The sequence below is a fragment of the Macaca mulatta genome, chromosome 18 (genome assembly GCF_049350105.2).
Source record: "Macaca mulatta isolate MMU2019108-1 chromosome 18, T2T-MMU8v2.0, whole genome shotgun sequence".
NCBI classification, from domain to species: Eukaryota; Metazoa; Chordata; class Mammalia; order Primates; family Cercopithecidae; genus Macaca; species Macaca mulatta.
In genome coordinates, this window is record NC_133423.1 from 42,064,204 (window position 1) to 42,088,805 (window position 24,602).

General features: G+C 40.7%; 1 protein-coding gene and 1 long non-coding RNA gene across 2 annotated transcripts in view; both read left to right on the plus strand.

Annotated features, from left to right (window-relative positions):
• CFAP53 (cilia and flagella associated protein 53) overlaps positions 1-16,763 on the plus strand; it is a 41,781-nt gene extending 25,018 nt beyond the window's left edge. Inside the window, exons 7-9 of the mRNA XM_015121974.3 lie at positions 3,061-3,163; positions 9,047-9,279; positions 13,181-16,763. Coding sequence (XP_014977460.2) covers positions 3,061-3,163; positions 9,047-9,275 — 332 coding nt within the window. The 3' untranslated portion in view covers positions 9,276-9,279; positions 13,181-16,763. The remainder of the gene's footprint in view (positions 1-3,060; positions 3,164-9,046; positions 9,280-13,180) is intronic.
• A 342-nt stretch (positions 16,764-17,105) lies between these two features.
• Positions 17,106-24,107, plus strand: LOC144336573 (uncharacterized). Its single transcript, XR_013408463.1, has 2 exons — positions 17,106-17,222; positions 22,082-24,107. It is a non-coding gene; the product is annotated as an uncharacterized LOC144336573 (long non-coding RNA).
• The last annotated feature ends 495 nt before the right edge of the window (positions 24,108-24,602 follow it).

Below are 24,602 nucleotides of genomic sequence, written 5' to 3' on the forward strand. Positions count from 1 at the left end.
CCCTACCCTTTCAAAATCCCTAATAAAAACTTGCTGGTTTTGCAGCTCGAGGTCGCCATCATGGTCCTACCAATATGTGATAACACCTCCGTAGGCCCAGCTGTAAAATTTCTCTCTTTGTACTCTTTCTCTATTTCTCAGACTGGCTGACACTTAGGGAAAATAGAAAGGACCTACGTTGAAATATTGAGGGCTGGTTTCCCCAATGCCATACCTTTGTTTATGTAGTTGTCTCTGCCTATGATGCTCTTGATCATGAGAAATCTAGTCATCCTTCAGTGCCAGCTCAATTGACTCATGCCTTGAGCAGCCCTCTGTGTTCCCCCATTTAAAATAAATCCTCTTTCCAGGGCACTGTGGCTTGCTCACATCTCAGATGACCAACTGGCCAGGAGGGTCTTTATTTGGAGACTATTCTCAAAGTTTGGAGAATCTTCCCCCTTTTTAATACTTACATTCAATCCACGTCAGTTACTAGGTGTTTCTTTCATAAAGGGAGTTTAAGCTATTCTTGTAAGGGTAAGCTTTGTTTCAAGGTTTCTGAAAGTTACATCTGTGCTGAATGACCTTTGTCTCTTGGAAATCCCTGGACTAGGTTGCATCATACTGCTAAGTGATACATAGTATCAGCCCTGTGAGATGCTTAAGTTAACTTTATGGCTACCTATAATCTTATAGCCACATTATGTCTCTATTATTTTACTACACTATGCCACTGTATTCCCTCAGCTTCAAGCAGTGCTTGGTCACAGAAGGGTGTTCGTTGAGAGGGTGAATTTCCACCTCCATATTTCTGCCATTTCCATGTCCAGCCCAAGGGACCAGAGAGGCAATAAACACATGGACACATTTATTATTAGGGTACCACTGGATTTCACACTAGTGGTCTTTGCAAGAGGAAGCTTATCCTGGTCCCATTCATTAATTCTTCACTCCAGGAATTATAATAGCAGTAGAAAATTGTTAAGCAGATGGAACTTTTAGAAACCAAGTAGAAAGTTTATACGCTGAAAAGATTTTTATATTCATCAGTGATGTTAGAAATAGACAATCGGTGCCAGGAAGAAAAGTCAGCACAGAGACAAATGATCTCTCAGCAAGGCCATCTTTACTTTCTGCAGAAAGGGTGCTCATTTGAAGATGGAACAATAGCAAGAGCACACCTAGGCCAGGGAGGGGAAGGAGTTCTTATTCCTGACTCACATGGCCCCTGCTGCCGTGTCGTTCCACTATTGGCTAGGGTTAGACCACACAGGCTAACCTAATTCTGATTGGCTAATTTAAGAGAGTGACAGGCTGAGTGGTCTGGCGGGAAAAATGGTTATGGAATGAGTCAGGGTGGAGAATGAGGGCGGAGCAGATAATCGGAATGAGTCAGGGTGGAGCAGGTAATCAGAATAAGTTAGGGTGGAGCAGGTAATCTGAATGAATCAGGGTGGAGCAGATGATCAAAATGAGTCAGGGTGGAGCAGGTAATCTGAATGAGTCAGAGTGGAGCAGGTAATCTGAATGAGTCAGGGTGGAGCAGGTAATCTGAATGAATCAGGGTGGGGCAGGTGATCAGAATGAGTCAGGGTGGGGCAGGTGATCAGAATGAGTCAGGGTGGAGCAGGTGGTCAGAATGAGTCAGGGTGGAGCAGGTAATCTGAATGAGTCAGGGTGGAACAGGTGATCAAAAAAGGTTGCTTTATGAGGAAGTTAAGTTTAAAAGTAGAAGGCAAAGAATTGAACATACTGACATATTGATTATTTGAAGAAAAATTTAGAACTCATATCTAACAAGCAATAAATGTTATGTAAAATATTGGAAAAACATGGAAAATTTATTGAGACCATTTATAAACAAGGAAACAAAATCAACCATAATTCTACCACCCGGGAATAGCTACTCTTCACAGCTTTGTATATTTTCTTCTAGTATTTTTACTACATATATAATTTTCCTTCACAGATTAGAATCATGTAGTATATACTGTTTTATGGTCTATAATTTTCACTTATTGAAAATATTTTAAGTCATTTTTTGTCAATTATAAGATTTGTAATGACTGCCTAGAAATCTGTTATAAAAATGGACCATAACTTATTTTACCTAAACACAACTAATGACCCTTTATATTGTTTCTAATCTTTTTACTGCTGTTTTAGAATTCCAGGTTACTGTCTCTGTACATAGTTATTTTTGGATTGTATCTGGTTGTTTAAGATAAATTTCTGAAATAGACTGTGGTACCAAAGATATATACATCTCAGATGTATATTCGCCAGTTGTATTTATTATTTTGTAAACTCTGTTTCCTTTGTCTTTTTTTTCTGTTGGGATGCTTAAATATATTTATTAACTTATAAGAGCTTTATTTATTTATTTTTTGAGACGGAGTCTCACTGTGTCGCCCAGGCTGGAATGCAGTGGCATGATCTAGGCTCACTGCAACTTCCACCTCCTAAGTTCAAGTGATTCTTGTGCCTCAGCCTCCTGAGCAGCTGGGATTATAGGCACGTGCCACCATGCCCAGCTAATTTTTGTACTTTTAGTACTTTTAGAGGGGGTTTCGCCATGTTGGCCCGGCTGGTCTCGAACTCCTGACCTCAGGTGACCCACCTGCCTCAGCCTCCCAAAATGCTGGGATTATAGGCATGAGGCATTGCGCCCAGCCAAGAGCTTTATATATTTAAATAATATTTATTTTATAATAAATATATATATTAAATAATAAATTATAATAAATAAACTCTTATTAGTATGAATGGCAATGAACTGTTTGTCTTCAAGGAGAGAAAAGTAGGAAGTGTTTTAACATTGGTAATTTATATGAAAAAGGGTAATTATAGATTTTCAATGAAATATGATTAAGAGGAAATCTGTAGATTGTAGCATATATGAGTCTAAACCCACTTTATTTCTCAATTGAGATGAGTACTTCTACTTTATCAATCTAAGATCCAGCCATGATTCTCAGCTCTACCTTTCTGAAGACAATATGACTCTGGTGCCCAGAAAGATGTTGGCAAGTCTTGTCTGAAAGTCATTTGACATATAATTACTTTTGCTTTTCTTAGTGCAAAGAGAAGCTAAAGAACAGGAAGAACGTGCTATGGAACAGAAACACATAAATGAAAGTCTTAAAGAACTTAACTGTGAAGAGAAGGAGAATTTTGCAAGGTATGATTTTGTTTTCTATATCATCATTTGCTACCTAAAAAAACAGATTTTTGGCCAGGCATGGTGGCTCACACCATCCCAGTACTTTGGGAGACTGAGGAAGGAGGATTGCTTGAAGCCAGGAGTTTGAGATTAGACTGGGCAGTGTAGCAAGATCTCATCTCTACAAAAAAATAAAAATAAAAATTAGCCAGATATGGTGACATAGACCTGTAGTCCTAGCTACTTGGGAGCCGAAGTGGGAAGATCACTTGAGTACAGGAGTTAAACACAGCAGCTATGATTGTGCCACTACACTCCAACCTGGGCAACAGGCAAGATCTGTCTCAAAAAAACAAAAACTAAAACAGATTTTCAACATAGAAGACCATGTACCATAATTCATGCATTATTGACATTATTTTGCATTAGTGTTACACTTGTCCTTCTAGAAGCTCAAAGCAGTTTACAAAATTTCGTGTAAAAGTAGGCACCAACTGTCTTCGTAAAATTAAATTCCATTGCCATTATGTATATTATGATTATACACATAAGTTTTTAGGCTGGATGAATATCTTTAAAAATAAAATAAATTTGAAACACTTAAAAAATAGGCACCAACCTTAAATCCTAATAAAATAGGAAGAAGATTTTTTTTTTTGCTCCATGAAGTAAATCCTGAAAAGCAGGCTGGCCTAATCAGCTAGATTAGCAGAATGGCTTATAGGGACAGGATTCCATACAAATGTCCCCAGGAGGATGTGTTTAGCCTTACTGCATTAGAAAACTCTGGATGCTTTGGGAAATACCACTGCCCTCCTCTGACAAGGGCTGGGATTAGTTTCCTTCTGATCATCACAACCAGGCTCAAGTGGGGGAAACAGGCGGCTACCTCCCTGCAGCTTTTCTTATACCATCGCACTCTCTTCCCACTGGTGGCCATGATACCTAAATCAGGCAGTCAGTGTAGTGGAGGAAGAGGACCTGGTTTCTCTGATTACTGGTCACCCTCCCTGTTCCTGGGGCCTGTCCCTTGACTTACTCACACTTGGTGCATAGAAATAAGCTTTTCTCTTTCTAGAAAAAGTATGGTTAATGTGCCTGATCCTATTCTCACTTTGGGGTCACAAACAACAATATCTGTCCTACTGTTCTGAGTTCCTGCTACTGCCTCTGCTGTGGAAATCTTTTCTTCTCATATATATGTGTGTGTGTATATATGTGTGTGTGTGTGTGTGTGTGTGTGTGTGTGTGTGTGTATTTTTTTTTTTTTTTTTGAGCTGGAGTCTTGCTGTGTCACCTAGGCTGGAGTGCAGTGGTGCAACCTCAGCTTACTACAATCTCTGCCTCCCGGGTTCAAGCAATTCTCTGCCTCAGCCTCCCGAGTACCTGGGATTACAGGCACGTGCCACCACGCCTGGCTAATTTTTATTATTTTTAGTAGAGACAGGGTTTCACCACCTTGACCAGGCTGGTCTTGAACTCCTGACCTCGTGATCCCCTCGCCTCGGCCTCCCAAAGTGCTGGGATTACAGGCGTGAGCCACCGCGCCTGGCCTCCTTCTCATTTTTAAAAAGTCTCCTGTTGGAGATTTGGGAGGACTCAATAAATATCACATCTCTTCCTGCTAAACTTCTGAATCAGCGGAGAGATAAGGAAAAAATTATGGCAGAGGTATTACAGTTACCTATTGCTACATAACAAAACACCCTGAAATGTGTGGTTTAAAGCAATTTATGATTATCTCTTATGATTCTGTGGGTCAACAAGGCTCGTCTAGGTAGTTCTTGCTTGGAACATCTCATATCGTTGAAGTCAGATCCACATGACTGAGGCTATATTCATCTAAAGGCTCAACCTAGGATACCTACTCATATAGGGAGCAGTGTATGCTGACTGGAGTCAGGGATCTCGGTTATCAACTAGGAGTTTTAGTTGTCACCTGGAAACCCTATGTGTGGGCTCTCCATGTGATCTGGACTTCTCACAATGTGGTGGCTTGTTCTGAGAGGGAGAGTTCTAATAACAAGTATACCAACAGCTGGGAAGAAGAAGCTGCCAGGCCAGTTAAGAGCTACAGCTGGGACTGGCATAGCATTACTTCTGCCATATTCCATTGGTCATAAAAGTAGTTACAGGGCCCATCCTGATTCAAGGAGATGGAGAAAGAAGCTCCACCTCTTGAAATGGTAGTAGAGGTTCACATTGCTGAAGAGCATAAGTAGGCTGGTGGCATGGGGGTAAAAGAATTTACCAAGACAGTTGTAGGTACAGGCAGATTTATTAGAGAAAGTAGGAAAATTCAGTGCAAGAAAGCAATGGCAGCCAGCAAGAGAGGAGCTGACTGCCAGGAAACAAAGGCTTGCTGGAGATTTTACAGGATGGTTCTTGGGCTACTTGATAACACCAAGGTAGCAGGGAGCTAACTTGCATTCTTCTGTCAGCCGAGGTGTTTGATGATAAATCGAAGCATTTGATGATAAGCAGGAAGTTTGTGAGTTTTGTATGTTATCTGCACAGGAGGGCTATATGTCCTGAGCCATGAACAAAGGCAGACCTATAGCTTATCTGCTTTATCTCTTTGCTTTCTCCTGGTTCCACCAGCCTGATTCCTTTTCCCTAATTAGGAGTACACATATGGGGAGGAAGATAGTACTGTGGCCATCTTTGGAAAATAGAATCTACCATAGAGGGGTATCCAAATTATCTTTATTTCTGATAAAAGTTGATGGAGTGTTTTCTGACCCCAACAACAGATTCTCTGATTCTTCAGACACCAACTGGATGTCCAAGAATTCAATTCAGTTCTGATAGTAACTACCCCTGGTTAGTACAGACCCCACAGGGTAAGGGCTTAGTCCCACAAACTGCTAACACTTCAGACACCAGATGCTAGTCCCAGACCACCTTCTGATCAACCAGCTATAAATTGGAGTTCCCATGACCTCCTCCTCAGGTTCAACAGTTTGCTAGAATTGCTCACAGAAATCAAGAACACATTTGACTTATGTTTACCAGTTTATCACAATGGACACAACTCAGGAACAGCCAAGTGGAAGAGAAGCATAGGGGCTTCCGTGCTCTCTGTGGGTGCACCATCCTTTCAGCACCTCTCTGTGTCACCATCACAGATGCCCTCAGAACATCCTTGTTCAAGAGGTTTTAGAGCTTCATCTCCAGCCCCCACCTTCCCCTCCTGAGAGGTCAGTGGGTGGGGCTGAAAGTCCTAACCCCCTCATCACTTGGTCTTTCTAGTGACCAACCCCATCCTGAGGCCACCCAGGGGCCCTACCCTAAGTCAGCTTATTAGCATAAAATCAGGTGTTCCTATGAATGACAAAAGATACTTTTACCACTCAGGAAATTACAAGAGTTGTAGGAGCTCTGTGCCAAGAAGTGGGAACAAAGATCAAATATAATTCTTATTATACCACAGCTGATATTAAAAATGTGGCTTATATTTCTAGCCATTGAAACTACAAAGAGGCCAGGCATGGTGGCTTACACTTGTAATCCCACCACTTTGGGAGGCCAAGATGGGCGGATCTTGATCCCAGGAGTTTAAGACCAGCCTGTGCAACATGGTGTAACTCTGTCTCTAAAAAAATACAGCAACAACAAAAAAATTAGCTGGGTGTGGTTGTGTGCACCTGTAGTCCCAGATACCTGGGATGCTGTGGTGGGAGGATCACCTGAACCTGGGAGGTTGAGGCTGCAGTGAGCCATGATTGTGTGATTGTTCCAGTAGTGTACTCCAGCCTGGGTGACAGAGTGAGACCCGGTCTAAAAAAAAAAAAAAAAGAAAGAAACTACAAAGAAAAAAATATGGCTTATAAATTGTAAAATTATATAACCATTATGGAAAACAGTATGGAGGTTCCTCCAAAAAACTAATATTAAAACTACTACATAATCCAGCAATCCCACTTCTGGGTATACGTCCAAAAATTAAAAGCAGGGTCTCGAAGAGATACTTGCACAGAAATATTCATAGCACTTTTCACAGTATTCAAGAGGTAGAAGCAACCCAAGGGTCTATTAATGAAACGAATAAACAAAACATGGTATATATTTATGACGGAATATTATTCAGCCTTAAAAAGCAAGGAAATCCTGTCACATGCCATAGTACGGATGAACCTTGAGGACATTATGCTAAGTGAAATAAGCCAGTCACAAAAAGACAAATACTGTATGATTCTATTTTTATGAGACATATAAAGTAGTCAGATTTATAGAAACATAAAGTAGAATGGTGGTTACCAGGGGTTGTGGGGAGGAAAGAGGGGAGGGGAGTTTCAGATTTGCAAGATGAAAAAGTTCTGGAGATCTCTTTTACAGCAATATGAAGAGACTTAACTGCTGAACTGTACACTTAAAAATGGTTAAGATGTAAATTTGTTATGTGGGTTTTTTTGTTTGTTTGTTTTTGTTTTTGTTTTTTTGACAAGGTCTTGCTCTATTGCCCAGGCTGGGGTGCAGTAGTGTGATCACGGCTCACTGAAACCTCAACCTCCTGGGCTCAGACAATCCACCCACTTCAGCAGGGACCACAGGTACATGCCACCATGCCTGGCCAATTTTTTATTGTTTTGTACAGATCAGGTCTCCCTATGTTTCCCAGGCTGGTCTCAAACTCCTGTGATCCTCCTGCCTTGGCCTCCTAAGGTACTGGGATTATTAGGTGTATGACCTATGTAATTTTGTTTTGTTTTGTTTTTTGTTTGTTTATTTTTGAGATGGAGTTTCACTCTTGTTACCCAGGCTGGAGTGCAATGGCGCAATCTCGGCTCACTGCAACCTCCACCTCCTGGGTTCAAGCGATTCTCCTGCCTCAGCCTCCTGAGTCCCTGGGATTACAGGCATGTACCACTGTGCCTGGCTAATTTTTGTATTTTTAGTAGAGACGGAGTTTCTCCAGGTTGGTCAGGCTGGTCTTGAACTCTTGAATCAGGTGATCCGCCCACCTCAGCCTCCCAAAGTGCTGGGATTACAGGTATGAGCCACCGTGCCTGTCATAATGTGTTTTTTATTACAATAAAAATTACACTATAAATAAAAAAACTGTCATATATTTAAAATATGGCTTATAGATGCAAGAAATTGTCTAGTTAATACTGAACAGAATGATAAGATGAGGCTAACTTACCCAGTCCCCAGCAGCATGAGACCACTGCAGGCCTCCTGTGCAGGAATGTGGCCCTTTGATTTAGAGCAGAGCAGAAAACAGACGGAGCAGCCTCTAAGATGAAAGGGGAAAAGCTGGCTGGGTGCAGTGGCTCACGCTTATAATGCCAGCACTTTGGGAGGCCAAGGTGGGCAGATCACTTGAGGTCAGGAGTTTGAGACCAGCCTGGCCAAAATGATGAAACCTCATCTCTACTAAAAATACAAAAATTAGCCAGGCATGGTGGTGGGTGCCTGTAATCCCAGCTGCTCGGGAGGCTGAGGCAGAGAATTGCTTTAACTGGGATGCGAAGGTGGCAGTGAGCTGAGATCGCGCAACTGCACTTCAGCCTGGGCGACAGAGTGAGACTCCTTCTCAAAAAAAAAAAAAGGGGAAAAGTTGAATTGAACAGTTTGCTTATCCTTTCCAATTTTACCCATAGAGAAGAGTGAGGGAAGGGATGGAGGCAAACCAAGAACTATTCCCACATAGCAGTGAACATTGCGAGCAGGGAAGAAGCATTTCTTCTCTAAAATCAATATTTGTTCTAGGATTATATTAATGATTACTGTGTAAGAAACCCATTATTGAGTTTTTCATCTATTTCTTCTCCACTCACCCTGATTTTAATGGGAATTTTAATTTGACTTTACAAATTATATTTTAATTGTAATGCTCTAAATAAATCTAAATGCTTAGTTTTATAATTTTATGCTTTGACATTTCTAATACTTTAGACGCCAATGTTTAGCCCAGGAGTACAGGAAGCAACTTCAGATGCAAATCGCCTACCAGCAGCAGTCCCAAGAAGCAGAGAAGGAAGAGAAACGCCGAGAGTTTGAAGCAGGGATAGCAGCAAACAAGATGTGTTTGGACAAGATCCAGGAGGTCCTGTCCACCCATCAAGTGCTGCCTCAAAACATTCATCCCATGCGCAAGGCATGCCTCAGTGAGCTTCCACCATAGTTCCGTGAGCATCTATGTATCTTTTCTTGGTCTTTTAATATTTTTAACTACAGTATGCTTGTATGCTTCTTTTAACTCCTGGATAAACTTTTCTTTTTTTCCCTGAGTTTGTGTAATTAATTGAACGTAATTTTCTTCCTTTGAATAAACCTGCACCGTTTTCGGAGTTCACAGACTTACAAATCCAAATGCTCTACTTCATCGCATGTTGTTATTTTCCTGCCCCCTTTGCCTCCTTTTTTAACTCGCTTATGACTAGTTCCATTTGCTGACAACTATCTACCCATATGCCCATTTCTTCTTCCTTCCTTTCTCTTCTCTCTCATATACATAATTCAGTGTTAAGAGAGCATTTTTGCAGGCAGAACTGGGATTAACAGCCACTTTCATTAACCCACCTATTTAGTCATTAAACATATATTTTCAGAGTGCCTCCCATGTGCCAGGCACTATTCTAGATCCTGAGACTTCAGCAAAAACAAAATATACCCCTTGCTCTTGTTGAGCTTACATACTCAACAGGCAACAAGTGTTAAGTGCCATAAACTGGAAATGGCAGGTGTGCTGTTTCATTTTATATGTGATGATCAGAAAAGGCCTCTTTGAGCAGCTGATATTTGAAAAGAGGTCTGATATTTGAAAAGAGGTCTGAATGAACTAGCCATGGATTATCTGCAAGGTAATCATCTAAGGCAGAGGAAAAAGCCAGTGCAAGGTCCCTTGGGAAGAAGCCTGCTGAGTGCATTTGAGGCATAATATTTGTGCTGGAGTAGAGTCAGTAAACATAGATTAATCAGAAAGGTAGTTGGGGCCAGATGATGTAAGGCCTTGGAACCATGGTAAAGGCTGACTTTTGCTTCACTAAAGGGAGCTGTTACAGGGTTTTCAAGAGAGGAGCAACACAATATGATATAAGAGGGTTGCTGGCTGCTATGTCTAGAATAGACATCAGGGAGACAGAAACAAGCATGTTAAGTGATTGCAGCCAGGCATGGTGGCTCACACCTGTAATCCCAACAGTCTGGGAGGCCAAGGCGGGTGGATTACTTGAGGTCAGGAGATCGAGACCAGCCTGACAAACATGATGAAACCCTGCCTCTACTAAAAATACAAAAATTAGCCAGGTGTGGTGGCGTGCGCCTATAATCCCAGCTACTTGGGAGGCTGAGGCAAGAGAATCACTTGAGCCCAGGAGACAGAGGTTGCGGTGAGCCAAGATTGCGCCACTGCACTCCAGCATGGGTGACAGAGTGAGACTCTGTCTCAAAACAGAAAAAAATAATGTTAAGTGATTACAATAATCCAGGTAAGAGGTGGTGGTAGTGTGGTAGCCAGCCTCCAAGATGACTCCCCATGATCTTCTCCTGTATTTATGTCCAACCTCCCTGAATCACGGCTGATCTGCAGGACCAATAGAACGGAGTATAACTTCCAAGACGAGGTCATAAAAGACACTGCAGCTCAGTCAGCCACTTATGCTAGTAAGGATAGGATGCTCAAGAAGCCCTTCAAAGAGGCCCATGTGGGGAGGCATTGAAGCCTTCCGCCGAAAGGCAGCACAACATGCCAGCCATGTGCATGAGCAACCTTGGAAGATCCTCCAGCCCCTGCACCAGTTAGGCATTCAGATGACTACCGCCCTGGCTGATGACTTAACTGCAATTTCATTAGAGATCTAAGCCAGACTGCTCAGTCAAGGTGTTCCTGATTCCCAACCCACAGAAACTGAGAAATAACAGATGTCTGTTGTGGTTTAAGCCACTAAGTTTTGTGGTATATCATTAGGCAGCAATAGAAAACGAATACGGGTTGTATCTTGGGCACTGTGAGAGAGGTCAGATTCTATTTTAAAGGTAGAGCCAACAAGATGTGCTGATGGATGTGTATGTTGAGTGTAGGGCTTGAAAGAAAGTCATAAAATAGAACTCCAAACTTCTGGTCTAAGCAACAAACCAGTAAACTGCCTCTGTGGTGGGAAACATTTGACCTATCTCTCAAGTTGTGAACCTGGAGATGTTAGCTAAATGAAGTCAAAGAAATTAAGAAGTTACTGGGTGATTCTCATCAATAGTCAATTTGGCATTCTACCTCTGCACTGCACTGTGTTTTTCATATATCAAAATATGTTTTCTGTTACACCAGTTTTTGTGAAAAACAAATCTGGAAAGGTCTGAAATTTACATCCTTTTCCTAGAGTCATTAGACACAATGAAATAATTTAAAACTCTAGGAAACCCTAAAGTAATGAAACCTAGTTACCTTTGTTTAATCCTCTGTTACTCATACTTACTTGATCTTGAAACCCTTTGTAAAAAAATCAAACCGATTAACACCTTTTGGTAAATGCTCATCTTTCTTCTGCATATTCACATGATTCATTACATCATTTCCATGGGATATTCAGAGAAGCTTTCTGCAGGATATTACTTTCTAAATAAAACAGTGCTTTATTTCTAGTAGCTTGGCCAATGTTTTATGTAAAAATTCTAGAGAAATTTATTCTTTTAGACAGTATTTTAAAAGCTATATTGAGGTATAATTTCCATACCATAAAGTCTACCCATTGTGAGTGATTTATAAAGTGATTCTTGGTAAATTTAGAGCTTTGCAATCATCACCACAATTTAGTTTTAGAATGCTTCCATCACCCCCAAAAAGTTTTCTTGTGCATGTTTACACAAAACCCTACTTCTTTACCCTGTGCCAAGCAAACACTGACCAACTTGTGTCTCCACAGTTGTCTTTTCTTCAAATTTCATATTAATAGAATCACTCAATATGTACTCTTTCATGTTAGCCTTTCACTTAACATGTTTTTGAGGTTCATCATGATACAGGATGCATCTGTAGTTTATTCCTTTTGATTTCTGTAGTATTCTATTGTATGGATATACCACATGTTACACATCCATCCACTAGTTCAGGGACATTTGCATTATTTCTAAGTTTTGGCTGCTATGAACATTCACATACCAGTCTTTGTGTGAACATACACTTTCATTTCTCTTGGTTAGATATGTAGAAATGGAATTGCTAGGTCTTATGGTGTTTTTCACTTAAGTTGCCAGGCTGTTTCTTTTCTTTTCTTTTTTTTTTTTTTTTTTTGAGATGGAATCTCGCTCTGTTGCCCAGGTTGGAGTGCAGTGGCACAATCTGGGCTCACTGCAAGCTCCGCCTCCTGGGTTCATGACATTCTCATGCCTCAGTCTCCCAAGTAGTAGGGACTACAGGTGCCTGCCACCACGCCCGGCTAATTTTTTGTATTTTTAGTAGAGATGGGGTTTCACTGTGTTAGCCAGGATGGTCTCGATCTCCTGACCTCGTGATCCACCTGCCTTGGCCTCCCATAGTGCTGGGATTACAGGCGTGAGCCACTACACCCAACCCAGGCTGTTTCAAGTGACTGCATCATATTACGTTCCCACTGCAATGTATGAAGGTTCCATTTTCACCACATCCTTGTCAGCACTTGTAATGGCAATTCTAGTGACTGTGGAAGGTATCTCATTGTGGTTTTAATTTGCACTTTCCTAATGACTAGTGATGTTGAGCATTTTTTCATGAGCTTCTTAGCCCATCATATGTCTTATTCTGTGAAGTATTTATTCAGATCTTTTCCTCCATTTTCTAATTGGGTTGTCTTCTTATTACTGAGTTGGAGGAGTTCTTTATATAGGAGTCTGGAAACAAGTCTCAGCTACTTGGGAGGCTAAGATGGGAGGATCACTTGAGCCCAGGAGGATGAGGCTGTAGTGAGATCTGATGGTGCCATTGCACTCCAGTCTGGGTGACAGAGCAAGACCCTGCCTCTGAAAAAAATTTTTTTTGGTCTTTGTCTTTGACTTTGCAAGAAACAGAAGCCCAAAGAAATCTCCTGTCTCTTGGTCTGGTACTTTTTGTTACAGGAAGTCAGGGACCCCGAATGGAGGGACCGGCTGGAGCCACGGCAGAGGAACATAAATTGTGAAGATTTCATCTTAATATGGACATTTATCAATTCTCAAATAATACTTTTATAATTTCTTATGCCTGTCTTTAATCCCTTAATCCTGTTATCATTGTAAGCTGAGGATGTGCTGTCACTTCAGGACCACTGTGATAATTGTGTTAACTGTACAAATTGATTGTAAAACATGTGTGTTTGAACAATATGAAATCAGTGCACCTTGAAAAAGAACAGAATAATAGTGATTTTTATGGAACAAGGGAAGACAAGCATAAGGTCTGACTGCCTGCGGGGTCGGGCAAAAAGAGCCATATTTTTCTTCTTGCAGAGAGTCTATAAATGGACATGCAAGTAGGAAACATATCGCTAAATTCTTTTCCTAGCAAGGAATATTAATATTAATACCCTGGGAAAAGAATGCATTCCTTGGGGGAGGTCTATAAATGGCCACTCTGGGAATGTCTGTCTTGTGCAGTTGAGGTAAAGATTGAGATTAGCCCTGATCTCCTGTAGAACCCTCAGGCTTACTAGGGTTGGGAAAAAGCCCTGGTAAATTATTATTCTTATTGGGCTTATGTGCCTTTTTCTCCACTTATTTGATCTCTCACCTGGATGGATACTCCTGTGGAGATCTATACTAACGACAGTGTGTAGCCTGGAGCTACAGATGACCATTGCTCCACTCAATCAGGAGAAGAAGGCACTGTGTTTAATGTTACTATGGGTTGTAAATACCCTCCTCTGTGCCTCGGACATGCACCTGGTTGTATCCATCTAGAAACTCGAGTCTGGGCTGCTTACCTTCCGGAGAGATCAGCCACAGGGGAATGGGGACATTTGGTCTCTGGCCTCTCCCTTTCTCCTTTAAGGCAAATGAAATGGGGAGTAATAGGATATACCCCATACTTTCAATATAAACCTGTAGGAAAACCATGTCCTAAAAATATTGAGGGCCCATCTAAAACTTTAATTTGGGAAGATTGTGTTAACTCACATGCAGTAGTATTAAAAAATGACTCATATGGTTTAGTAATAGACTGGGCACCAAAGGGCTATTTAGAAAACAATTGCTCCTCTGGCGGAAGGAAATGCCTGGAGGCTACTTATTTTTTTTCTTATTGGGAGGACAAGGATCATCATCGTACTTTGCATAGGAGGTTCAGCTCATTCTTTCCCTTAAAATGGGAAGGGCATTACCCCACTTAGGCCTCATATGATATTCCCCATTCTGAGTCCAGAACACCCAGAACTTTGGAAATTGGCTATTGCCATGTCTGGACTGCGAATATGGGAAGGGGAAACTTTTCTGTCTGTTGTCCCCACTACCACCCCTTGCATCCATGATTCTGAACCCCATGATAAATCCCCTTTGAACCCTCTTCCTCTTCCTTTATGGGACTCCAATTGGCATTATGATAATTCTTCTCGACCCAGGTATGCCCCTCTACCTCTTCGGCATCCCCAGGCACCTCGGATTGCTTCTTTATGGTGGAGAACATTAGGCATTGCCACCACCACTCCTCTCCCTCAGTATCAACCTAGATTCAAACATCCTGCTTTGTTTACCTCCAACCTGACTATTCCTGTACAGAGTTGTGTTAAGCCTCCTTACATGCTGTTAGTGGGAAATATCAAAATTTGGACAAACAATCAAACTGTCCAGTGTATTAATTGTCATTTATATACTTGTGTTAACTCCCGTTTTGACTTCAGGAAAAGTATAATGTTGGTTCGAGCTCGAGAAGGAATCTGGATACTGGTAACTTTACTCCAACCTTGGGAATCTTACCCCTCAGTACATTTAATTAATGATGTGTTACAATGAATTCTCAAAAGATCTAGGAGATTTGTTTTCACTTTAATTGCTGTGATCATGGGCCTAATTACAGTCACTGCACTGGCCACCACTGCCAGAGTGGCATTACACCAATGTATTCAAACGACTCATTTTGTTAATGATTGGCAAGCCATTTCCACCCAAATGTGGAATTATCAACAGGGCATTGATCAAAAATTAGCTAATCAAATTAATGATTTAAGACAATCTATTATTTGGCTTGGAGATTGGCTAATGAGTCTCAAACATCGCATGCAAATGCAGTGCGATTGCAACACTTCTGATTTCTGCATTGCCCTGTATTCCTACAATGAGACTGATCATTCATGGGAAATGGTCAAAGGACATCTTCTGGTTAGGGAAGATAATTTATCATTGGACATAACTAAATTAAAGAAACAAAGTTTTGAAGCCTCTCAAGCTCATTTATCCATTGTGCCTAGAGCTGAGGCATTAGATCAGATGGCAGAAAGTCTTTCTGGACTAAACCTGATGACTTGGATTAAGTCTGTTGGGGTTCCACTGTAGTAAATTTTGGAATCATGTTTTTCTATTTAATCAACTTGTTTTTAGTGTGCTGGACCAGTCAAAGAATCTTGCTTCAAAACCGAGAGAATGAACAAGTCTTCATCGCCATGGCACATTTATGTAAAAAGAAAGGGAGAAATGTTATGGCAAGTCAGGGACCCCGAATGGAGGGACTGGCTGGAGCCATGGCAGAGGAACATAAATTGTGAAGATTTCATCTTAATATGGACATTTATCAGTTCTCAAATAATACTTTTATAATTTCTTATGCCTGTCTTTACTTTAATCTCTTAATCCTGTTATCTTCGTAAGCTGAGGATGTCCGTCACCTCAGGACCACTGTGATAATTGTGTTAACTGTATAAATTGATTGTAAAACATGTGTGTTTGAACAATATGAAATCAGTGCACCTTGAAAAAGAACAGAATAATAGTGATTTTTATGGAACAAGGGAAGACAAGCATAAGGTCTGACTGCCTGTGGGGTCAGGCAAAAAGAGCCATATTTTTCTTCTTGCAGAGTCTATAAATGGACGTGCAAGTAGGAAACATATCGCTAAATTCTTTTCCTAGCAAGGAATATTAATACCCTGGGAAAAGAATGCATTCCTTGGGGGAGGTCTATAAATGGCCACTCTGGGAATGTCTGTCTTGTGTAGTTGAGATAAGGACTGAGATTAGCCCTGATCTCCTGTAGAACCCTCAGGCTTACTAGGGTTGGGAAAACTCAGCCCTGCTAAATTTGTGGTCAGACCGGTTCTCTGCTCTCAAACCCTGTTTTCTGTTTTTTAAGATGTTTATCAAGACAATACATGTACCACTGAACAGAGACCCTTATCAGTGGTTCTGCTTTTGCCCTTTGCCTTGTGATCTTTGTTGGACCGTTATCAGTGGCTCTGCTTTTGCCCTTTGCCTTGTGATCTTTGTTGGACCCTTATCAGTGGTTCTGCTTTTGCTCTTTGCCCTGTTCCCTCAGAATCGTGTGATCTTTGTTGGACCCTTATCAGTGGTTCTACTTTTTGCCCGTTGAAGCATGTGATGTTTGTACCTACTCTCTGTTCTTACACCCCCTCCCCTTTTGAAACCCTCAATAAAAACTTGCTGGTCTGAGACTCAGGTGGGCATCATGTTGCTACTGATTTGTGATGTCACCCCTGGTGGCCCAGCTGTAAAATTCCTCTGTTTATACTGTCTCTCTTTATTTCTCAGCCAGGCAACACATGGAAAATAGAAAGAATCTATGTTGAAATATTGGGTGCAGGTTCCCCCAATAACTTTTTCCATCACATACTGCAGGGGCCTTTGAAAACAGTATGCTGAGAATAGATAGGGCTCAAGGACAGTATCTCCAATTGAACTTTTAATGAACTCCCGTAGGCACCAAGAAGGCGGGCAGATAAGGAAGAGCATAGAAACAAGGAACTGAGTAGAAGGTTACATCTGGGAAAAGAAAGTTTGTTTTGCATTGCATTCTTTCTGCTGACGTGGGGTTTATGGGGTATAAATAAAGTGAGGCAGAGGCCCTGAGTGCGGCCGCCATGTTCTCTGTGTGTCTTTGTCTTTTGTGTGTTCTTTCATTCTCCACCACCCCCAGCACGGACCCCAACAAGTGGCACAGCGAGCAGGGTCAGCACGGGTGAGTAGGGGAGAACAAGAAGGGGAACCCCCTAGGGGCGGGTAAGGCCCGGATATTGTTAAGGGGAACCTTCTTAAGCTTTCATTATGGGAATTCCATCTCTCTGGCCTCAGAATATTTACGCCTGTTTCAAGGACTATTGCTGTCTATAGGAGTAGAAGTGAAAGAAAAAGACTTTGAAGTGATTGTTTGCCCATGTTGAACAACATTGTTACTGGTTTCAGTATCAGACTAAAGTGCAGCTGAGTCGGAGAGAATGGTTACAGGTAGTAAAAGCTCTGCTTAGAGCTCTCCAGTTAGGGGATATTATGCCTCTAAAATTGTGGACCTTGTGTAACTGTCACTCAGACATTAGAGTTACTTGAGACTGATTCAGAGTGTGGTAATGTTGCCACAGGAGGAAAGGTATCTGAGGATTTGAGAAAAAATAAATCTGAAATGGAGCCCATTTGTGCCAGGGTAACAGAGGATGGGGGGGTAGCAAAAGGGGGAGAAGAGAAAAAGCCAGCTCTTCCTTTTTCTAAGGGAAATTCTGACATGCAGTGTATTATGGAAATGCTTCAACAAATATTACAGATACATTCTTCTAATTCACCTTTGCGAGCTTTCCCTGTTTCTTTTCCTTCTGCCCTGTTAAAAGAGGATTTTCCAGTGCCTCCAACCCCCCGGCTTCCTTACCTTTACCTTTGTCTGGCAAAGTTTTCTCAGTGCCCTGCCCGCCATTGGGGGAGGGAGAAAAGGAAAAGATAAAAAAAATTTAAGGAGCTGGATCTGTTTCCAATTATTTGTGCTTCTTTTGCTCCTAATGCTCAGTTTTTAAATGGTGGCAATAATGTCCAATTTAATCCCTTACAAATTAAATTTTTAAAAGAAATGAAAGCTGCCATTTTTAACTATGGATCTCAATCTCCTTTTATCCTTGGTCTTCTTGATGTTTTTTCATCAGAAAATTTGATGATTCCTATAGACTGGAAGACTTTGGGGAAGGCTTTTCTTGATCGTTCTCAGTGGTTACAATTGCACAGCTGGTAAATGGACAAGGCACATGTACAGGCTAGAAAAAATGTTATGTGTGATCCCCCAGGACCCACTGAGGAACAACTCACAGGCACGGGCCAATATGCTACTCTTAATGCTCAGGCTGGTTTAGATGATGTTGCCCTTACTCAAATCAAGACTTTGTTTTTAAGGGCCTGAAATAAGATAGATTTTCTTATTTCCTTTCCTCTGTGAAGATTTTACAGGGCACAAATGAACCATATCCAGATTTTGTAGCCCGTCTTCAGGATGCTGTCTTGAAAATTGTGGGTGCTGGCCTTGCTTCAAAAATTTTGTTACAAACATTGTCTTTTAAAAATGCTTATGCTGACTGTCAAAAATTGTTAAAATCGTTAAAAGGCCAATGGGGCCAATTTAGATAAATATATTAAAACTTGTGTTAGTGTTGGAGGGGCTATTTATAATGCTCAATTATTTGCTGGAGCTTTGTCTAAAGCCTTAAAAGGAAATAACAAACAAGGTGTTTGCTTGCAGTGTGGTAAACCTAGACATTTCAAAAAAGGAATGTCATAAAAATTGAACACTTTTATCCCTCAAGGCAGAAAGCTGCCTTCAGAGGTGTACAAATGTTGTGATAAAGGTCGACATTGGACAAATAAATACAATACAAGTCTACTACAATACTCAGTGAGCAATGGCCTACAACATCAAGGAATAAATTCAAGTCCTCCTTAAGGATCCCACACCTTACCCCAGTTTCTCAGCTTTATGCGGCAACTAAGCAGAGCGCCGCTGCTGACTTAGCTATTACTCAGCCTTATACTTTGTCTCCTAATAGAGGAGTATATAAATTAGCTATTAGAGTGTGTGGCCCTTTGCCAAAAGGACATGATGTTACTAATAAAATTCTTATTATGGTACAAGTCTCACAATTTATACGCCTAGAGGCAGGGGAACATATTCTCAATAGGGAGGGTTTGGTAGCACAGAAAAAACTGTTTTTTGGGAAACTTTAGTTTCTAATCAAAAGCCCTTATGTTCATTGCACATTAATGGAATAGTTTTTAAAGGGTTAATTGATATGGGGGTGAATATGTCTATTATTTGTTTAAATTAGTGGCCTATACAATGGGAAAAAAAGACAAGTTTCAGTTATACTCACTGGCTTGGGTGCTGCTTCTGTGGTTTATCAAGATGTAGAACCTTTAACCTGTGCCGGTCCTAAAGGTCAACAAGGTCAAGTTTTTTTTATTATTCCTATCAATATTAATCTTTGGGGACAAAATCTTTCATAACGATTTGGTGCTTTTTTAAACATTCTTCACATTTCCTCAGCTGCCAAAAATATGATGTTCAAAATGGGCTACAATCCTTTAAACTCATAGCCACTGTTCACCAGCCTCAAGTTTTATAATTAAAGTGTAAAACGACCACTCCTCTTTAGGTGAAACAGTGGCCATTATCTAAAGAAATACTTAGGACTTTAAAAGAGTAAGTCAAAAAACAAATGGCCGAGAGGAATCTAAAGCCACGTACTTCTGCATGAATTCCCGTCTTTATCTTGTTCTTAAAATTATAAATGTTTACATTCAACCTAGGGAAAGTTTACAGCCTGGTCTTCCTAATCCTGCCCTTATCCCACAAAGTTAAAAATTAATGGTCATAGATGTCAAAAATTGTTTTTTCTCTATTCCATTACAACCTCAAGATTGTAAAAAGTTTGCCTTTATTATTCCTAAATATAATAATGGACAACCTATTCAAAAATATCAGCAGAAGCTTCTTCCCCAGGGTATACTTAATAGCCCTACTATATGTCAAAAATTCGTACATAGGACTTTAAATCCTGTAAACAATCAGTTTCCAACTGTGTTAATTTATCATTGTATGGATCTTCTCTGTCCCTGTTTTTAATAATTTTCAGCCACTTTCTCGATATCAATGGAAAGTTTTACCTCAAGGTATGTTAAACAGCCCTACCTTGTGTCAAGAATTTGTCCATAGGGCCTTGGATCCTGTTCGAAAGCGTCATCCTTCTGTTCTTTTATATCATTATATGGATGACATTCTTCTTGCTGCACCCACCAGAGAAAAGCAGCAAGATGCTTTTGTATCATTACAAACTCAGCTTTCCTTTTACTCACTTAATATTGCTCCAGAAAAAATTCAACTGGATTTTCCTATTCAATATTTAGGTTATACCTCAGGAACACAAAATATTCGACCCCAAAAAACTCAAATTCGACGTGATCATTTAAAAACATTAAATGGTTTTCAAAAGCTTCTAGGAGACATTAATTGGATGTGTCCTGTTTTAGGAATACCAACATATCAGTTACAACATCTTTTTTCTATTCTAGAAGGAGACAGTCACTTGGACAGCTCACGCCATTTAACTCCTTTGGCTTTACAGGAATTCCAGCTTGTAGAAGAGCAACTTCAAAAGGCCCATTTACATTATCTCCTTCCCGATGTTCCCTTTACATTCTCCTACAGGAATGATTCATCAGACCAATCGGCCGCTAGAATGGATCTTTTTGTCCAATAAAATATCTAAACGCTTGGCTATTTATATCGATCGTTTAGCTGAACTGATTATCAAAGGACGACATTGTTGTCAACAACTTTGGGGAGGAGATCCTTCCTTAATTATTTCTCAATTCACTCATAGTTACATCACTTATCTTCTTGCAACTTCTGATTCTTGGCAAGTTGCTTGCGCTTCCTTTGTTGGACAATTTTCTACCCAATATCCTAAGTCTCCGATCTTTTCATTTTTTAGACAACATTTTGTGTTGCCTTTCTCACTAATTTCTGTATTTCCTGTTCAAGGTCCTACCTTTTTTACCGATGCTAGTAGCAATGGTAAGGCTGGATATTGGAGTGTTCATCAATCTCGAGTTACAGTGTATCCTTATCCCTCGGTGCAACAGGGAGAACTGTTTGCTATTCTCATGGTCTTACTTGATTTCCCTACTACTAGTTGTAATATTGTTAGTGATTCTCAATATGCCGTTTATGTTACTTCTTATATTTCTCAGGCCACTTTACCTCTTTGTGCTACTTCTTCTCTTCAAAAACTCTTTTCCTTGTTATCTTCTACTTTGAGCCAACGTCGAGCTCCTTTATTCATCACTCATCTTCGTTCTCATTCTCAACTTCCTGGACCATTAGTTGATGATAATACTCAGATTGATTCGCTTTTAATCGGCCACCTACATGCTGCAGAACAAAACAAGCTCGTTCTCTTATTCGAGCTTGTCCTTCCTGTGCTCCTTTGAGCATTCCATCCTTCCATCCTGGGGTTAATCCACGAGATGTCCCTTCTTTTGGACGATTAAAGTATGTTCATCATACCATTGATACCTTTTCTCATTCTCAATGGGCCACTCCGTTGCCATCTGAGAAAGCTGATTCTGTTATTACACATCTCTTAGCTTGTTTCGCCATCATGGGCATTCCTCTTATACTTAAAACTAATAATGCCCCTGCTTATGTCTCTCATAAATTATAAGTTTTCTTACAGCAATACAATATTCAACATATCACCAGTATCCTGGGCAACAGTCAAGGTCAAGCCATCATTGGGCGTGCAAATTTAACTTTAAAAACTCAACTACTAAAACAAAAAGGGGGAAATGAGCCCCCCAGAAACCAGATTTTGAAGGTTCTTTTTACCTTAATTTTTTTGAATCAATGGAGACAATTGCAAGACTCCGCTGTCGTAACCCATCTTTCCTTACCTCCCTCGGTGATAGTCCCCGCTGACAATTTAAAGGTTTGGTATCCTAATGAAGAAGGTAAGTATATTCAAGGGCAAGTTCTAAAACAGGGACGGGGCTATGCTCTTGTCCTTACAGGGAGCAGACCTGAGTGGTTTCCTACAAGATGATTGAAACCCTGTTGAAAAGAAAACTGGATTCAGCATGCATTTCTTCCTTTGTTGGATGTGCCTCGGCGGGGGACTTATTTCTCTTAGTGAGGCTTTGTATGAATATTGGACTTATATTCCCTTTCCGCCCTTGTATCAGGGAGTCGCCTGGGGGGAGGCGGAAATTAAGGTTTTCACCAATGACATTACTTGGATGTCGTCCCCCTATATGGACAAGGACAACATAGAATGGGAAACAGGAATTATAATCAGCACATGCCAATTTGGAGTGGAAGGACTTCCAATATGTATGGGAAATAGTCCTCATTGTCTCCGAAAATCGCATGAAGCTTGGGCTGTTCGCTATAATCATAGTCATGTGGCTGCTAATACTGTTATTATTGTAACTGGAAGCTTTCAGTATAATCATACTGTATATAGTAATGAAACTATTCCTAGTTCTTTACCTTTTTGTCCTATTCCAGAGGTTTCTCCTAATATTGAGGTGCTGGAGTGGCAACAATGTCGGGGAACTAAACCCCGGATTTTATTAGAATACAATGGGATGCAAATAACTGATTGGAGTGTGCATGGTGATTTTCAAATAAAATTTAGTCATATACCTTTGAAATGGCACCGGGTAAATGAAAGTATTGCCGCTAACAGTAATGAAACCTTGGTATGGCGTGAAGGAGGCCTGAAGTACAGAGTCATCTTTGGCAGTTGTTAGCTGCAGGCGATGCCATTAGCACTTTTGTGGGGAATATGTCCCTTAATCTTTCTAACCCAAATAACTCCTTTCATATTCAGTTATATTGGAATACCTCCCGATATATTATTGCTTGTGTCTGTAAGCCCTACCTATTATTAGCGGAGAATTTGACATGGGATAATAATACGGGAATTGTTAATTGTACAGATATGTGTACATTTTTGTCTTGCCTCCGTCATTCTTGGTGGCACAACTTTACTGGGGATATTTATATCCTCAGGGCTCGTAAGGAAATTTGGCTACCTGTTAACCTTACGCGACCGTGGGGGGCATCACCTCTTGAAACTTATATTTGGACTTCTCTCCAGCGAACCCGCCGTGCCCTTGGACTTATAATTGCCTCGGTGATGAGCCTTGTTGCCATCGTCTCCACTGTAGCCGTAGCAGGGCTCGCTCTACATCAAAGTATACAAAATGCTGAATTTGTGCAGCAATGGCACGAACAATCTCACCGGTTATGGCTTCAACAATGAAACATTGATTCTCAACTTGCTGAAAGATTGGACAACATGGAGCAAGCATTGACATGGCTTGGAGATCAGTTCACTGTACTCAGTACTCGGATGACATTACAATGTGATTGGAACTCCACTCAATTTTGTGTAATGCCTGTGCCTTTTAACATCTCTCAAAATTGGACTGTAATCCGAAAATTATTAGTAGGCCATAAAAATATTAGTTTGGACATCCAAGAGCTCACTCAGAACATTTCCGAAACATTTTGACAACAATTACATGTGTTGTCTGGAACCGTAACCCTGCAGGAGCTGGGTCAGCGCCTTGCTGCCTTTAACCCATGGACCCAGATGAAAACATGGATTTCTACAATCTCTGGAAGTATATTGCTTTGGGCACTTGGATTGGGTCTACTTCTTTTGGTGATTCGATGCTCCCTCCGTCGCCTCCAAAAACAAAAGAAAACACAGGAACAAATATGGGCTACCTTTTTAGGATTGAGGCAAAACAAAAACAAAAAGGGGGAAATGCAGGGGCCTTTGAAAACAGTATGCTGAGAATAGATAGGGCTCAAGGACAGTATCTCCAATTGAACTTTTAATGAACTCCCATAGGCGCCAAGAAGGCGGGCAGATAAGGAAGAGCATAGAAACAAGGAACTGAGTAGAAGGTTACATCTGGGAAAAGAAAGTTTGTTTTGCATTGCATTCTTTCTGCTGACGTGGGGTTTATGGGGTATAAATAAAGTGAGGCGGAGGCTCTGAGTGCGGCCGCCATGTTCTCTGTGTGTCTTTGTCTTTTGTGTGTTCTTTCATCCTCCACCACCCCCGGCACGGACCCCAACACATACCATCATGATTTCTTACCAAAATCTAATTTGGTATCAAAGTACTCTTAATCAATATGCCCTTTAAGGCTTGCTATTTAGCAATGCTGTTGGCATTTTCACTCCATTGGCATCATTTTGTGGTCTCTCTCCAGACCTTTATGCTTGCTAACATAGCATTTGGTGCAGATCCATCAAATACATCAATGCATGCACATTTCATAAATTACACACAGGGATGAATATTTTTCCTTCTATAAACCATCCTTCTGATATTTTGATTACCTTACATAAATAGGGCAAACAGCCTCTCAGAATATAGATGAAAATTTCATCTAATAAAAAGAATATCTTCTTCTCTAGAAAGACCCCTGAGATAACTGGAAAAGCATATTTTATTGCAGTTAGTGCAGGGAACAATAAAAAGATGCAATTCCATTTATGCCTCTTGTGAAG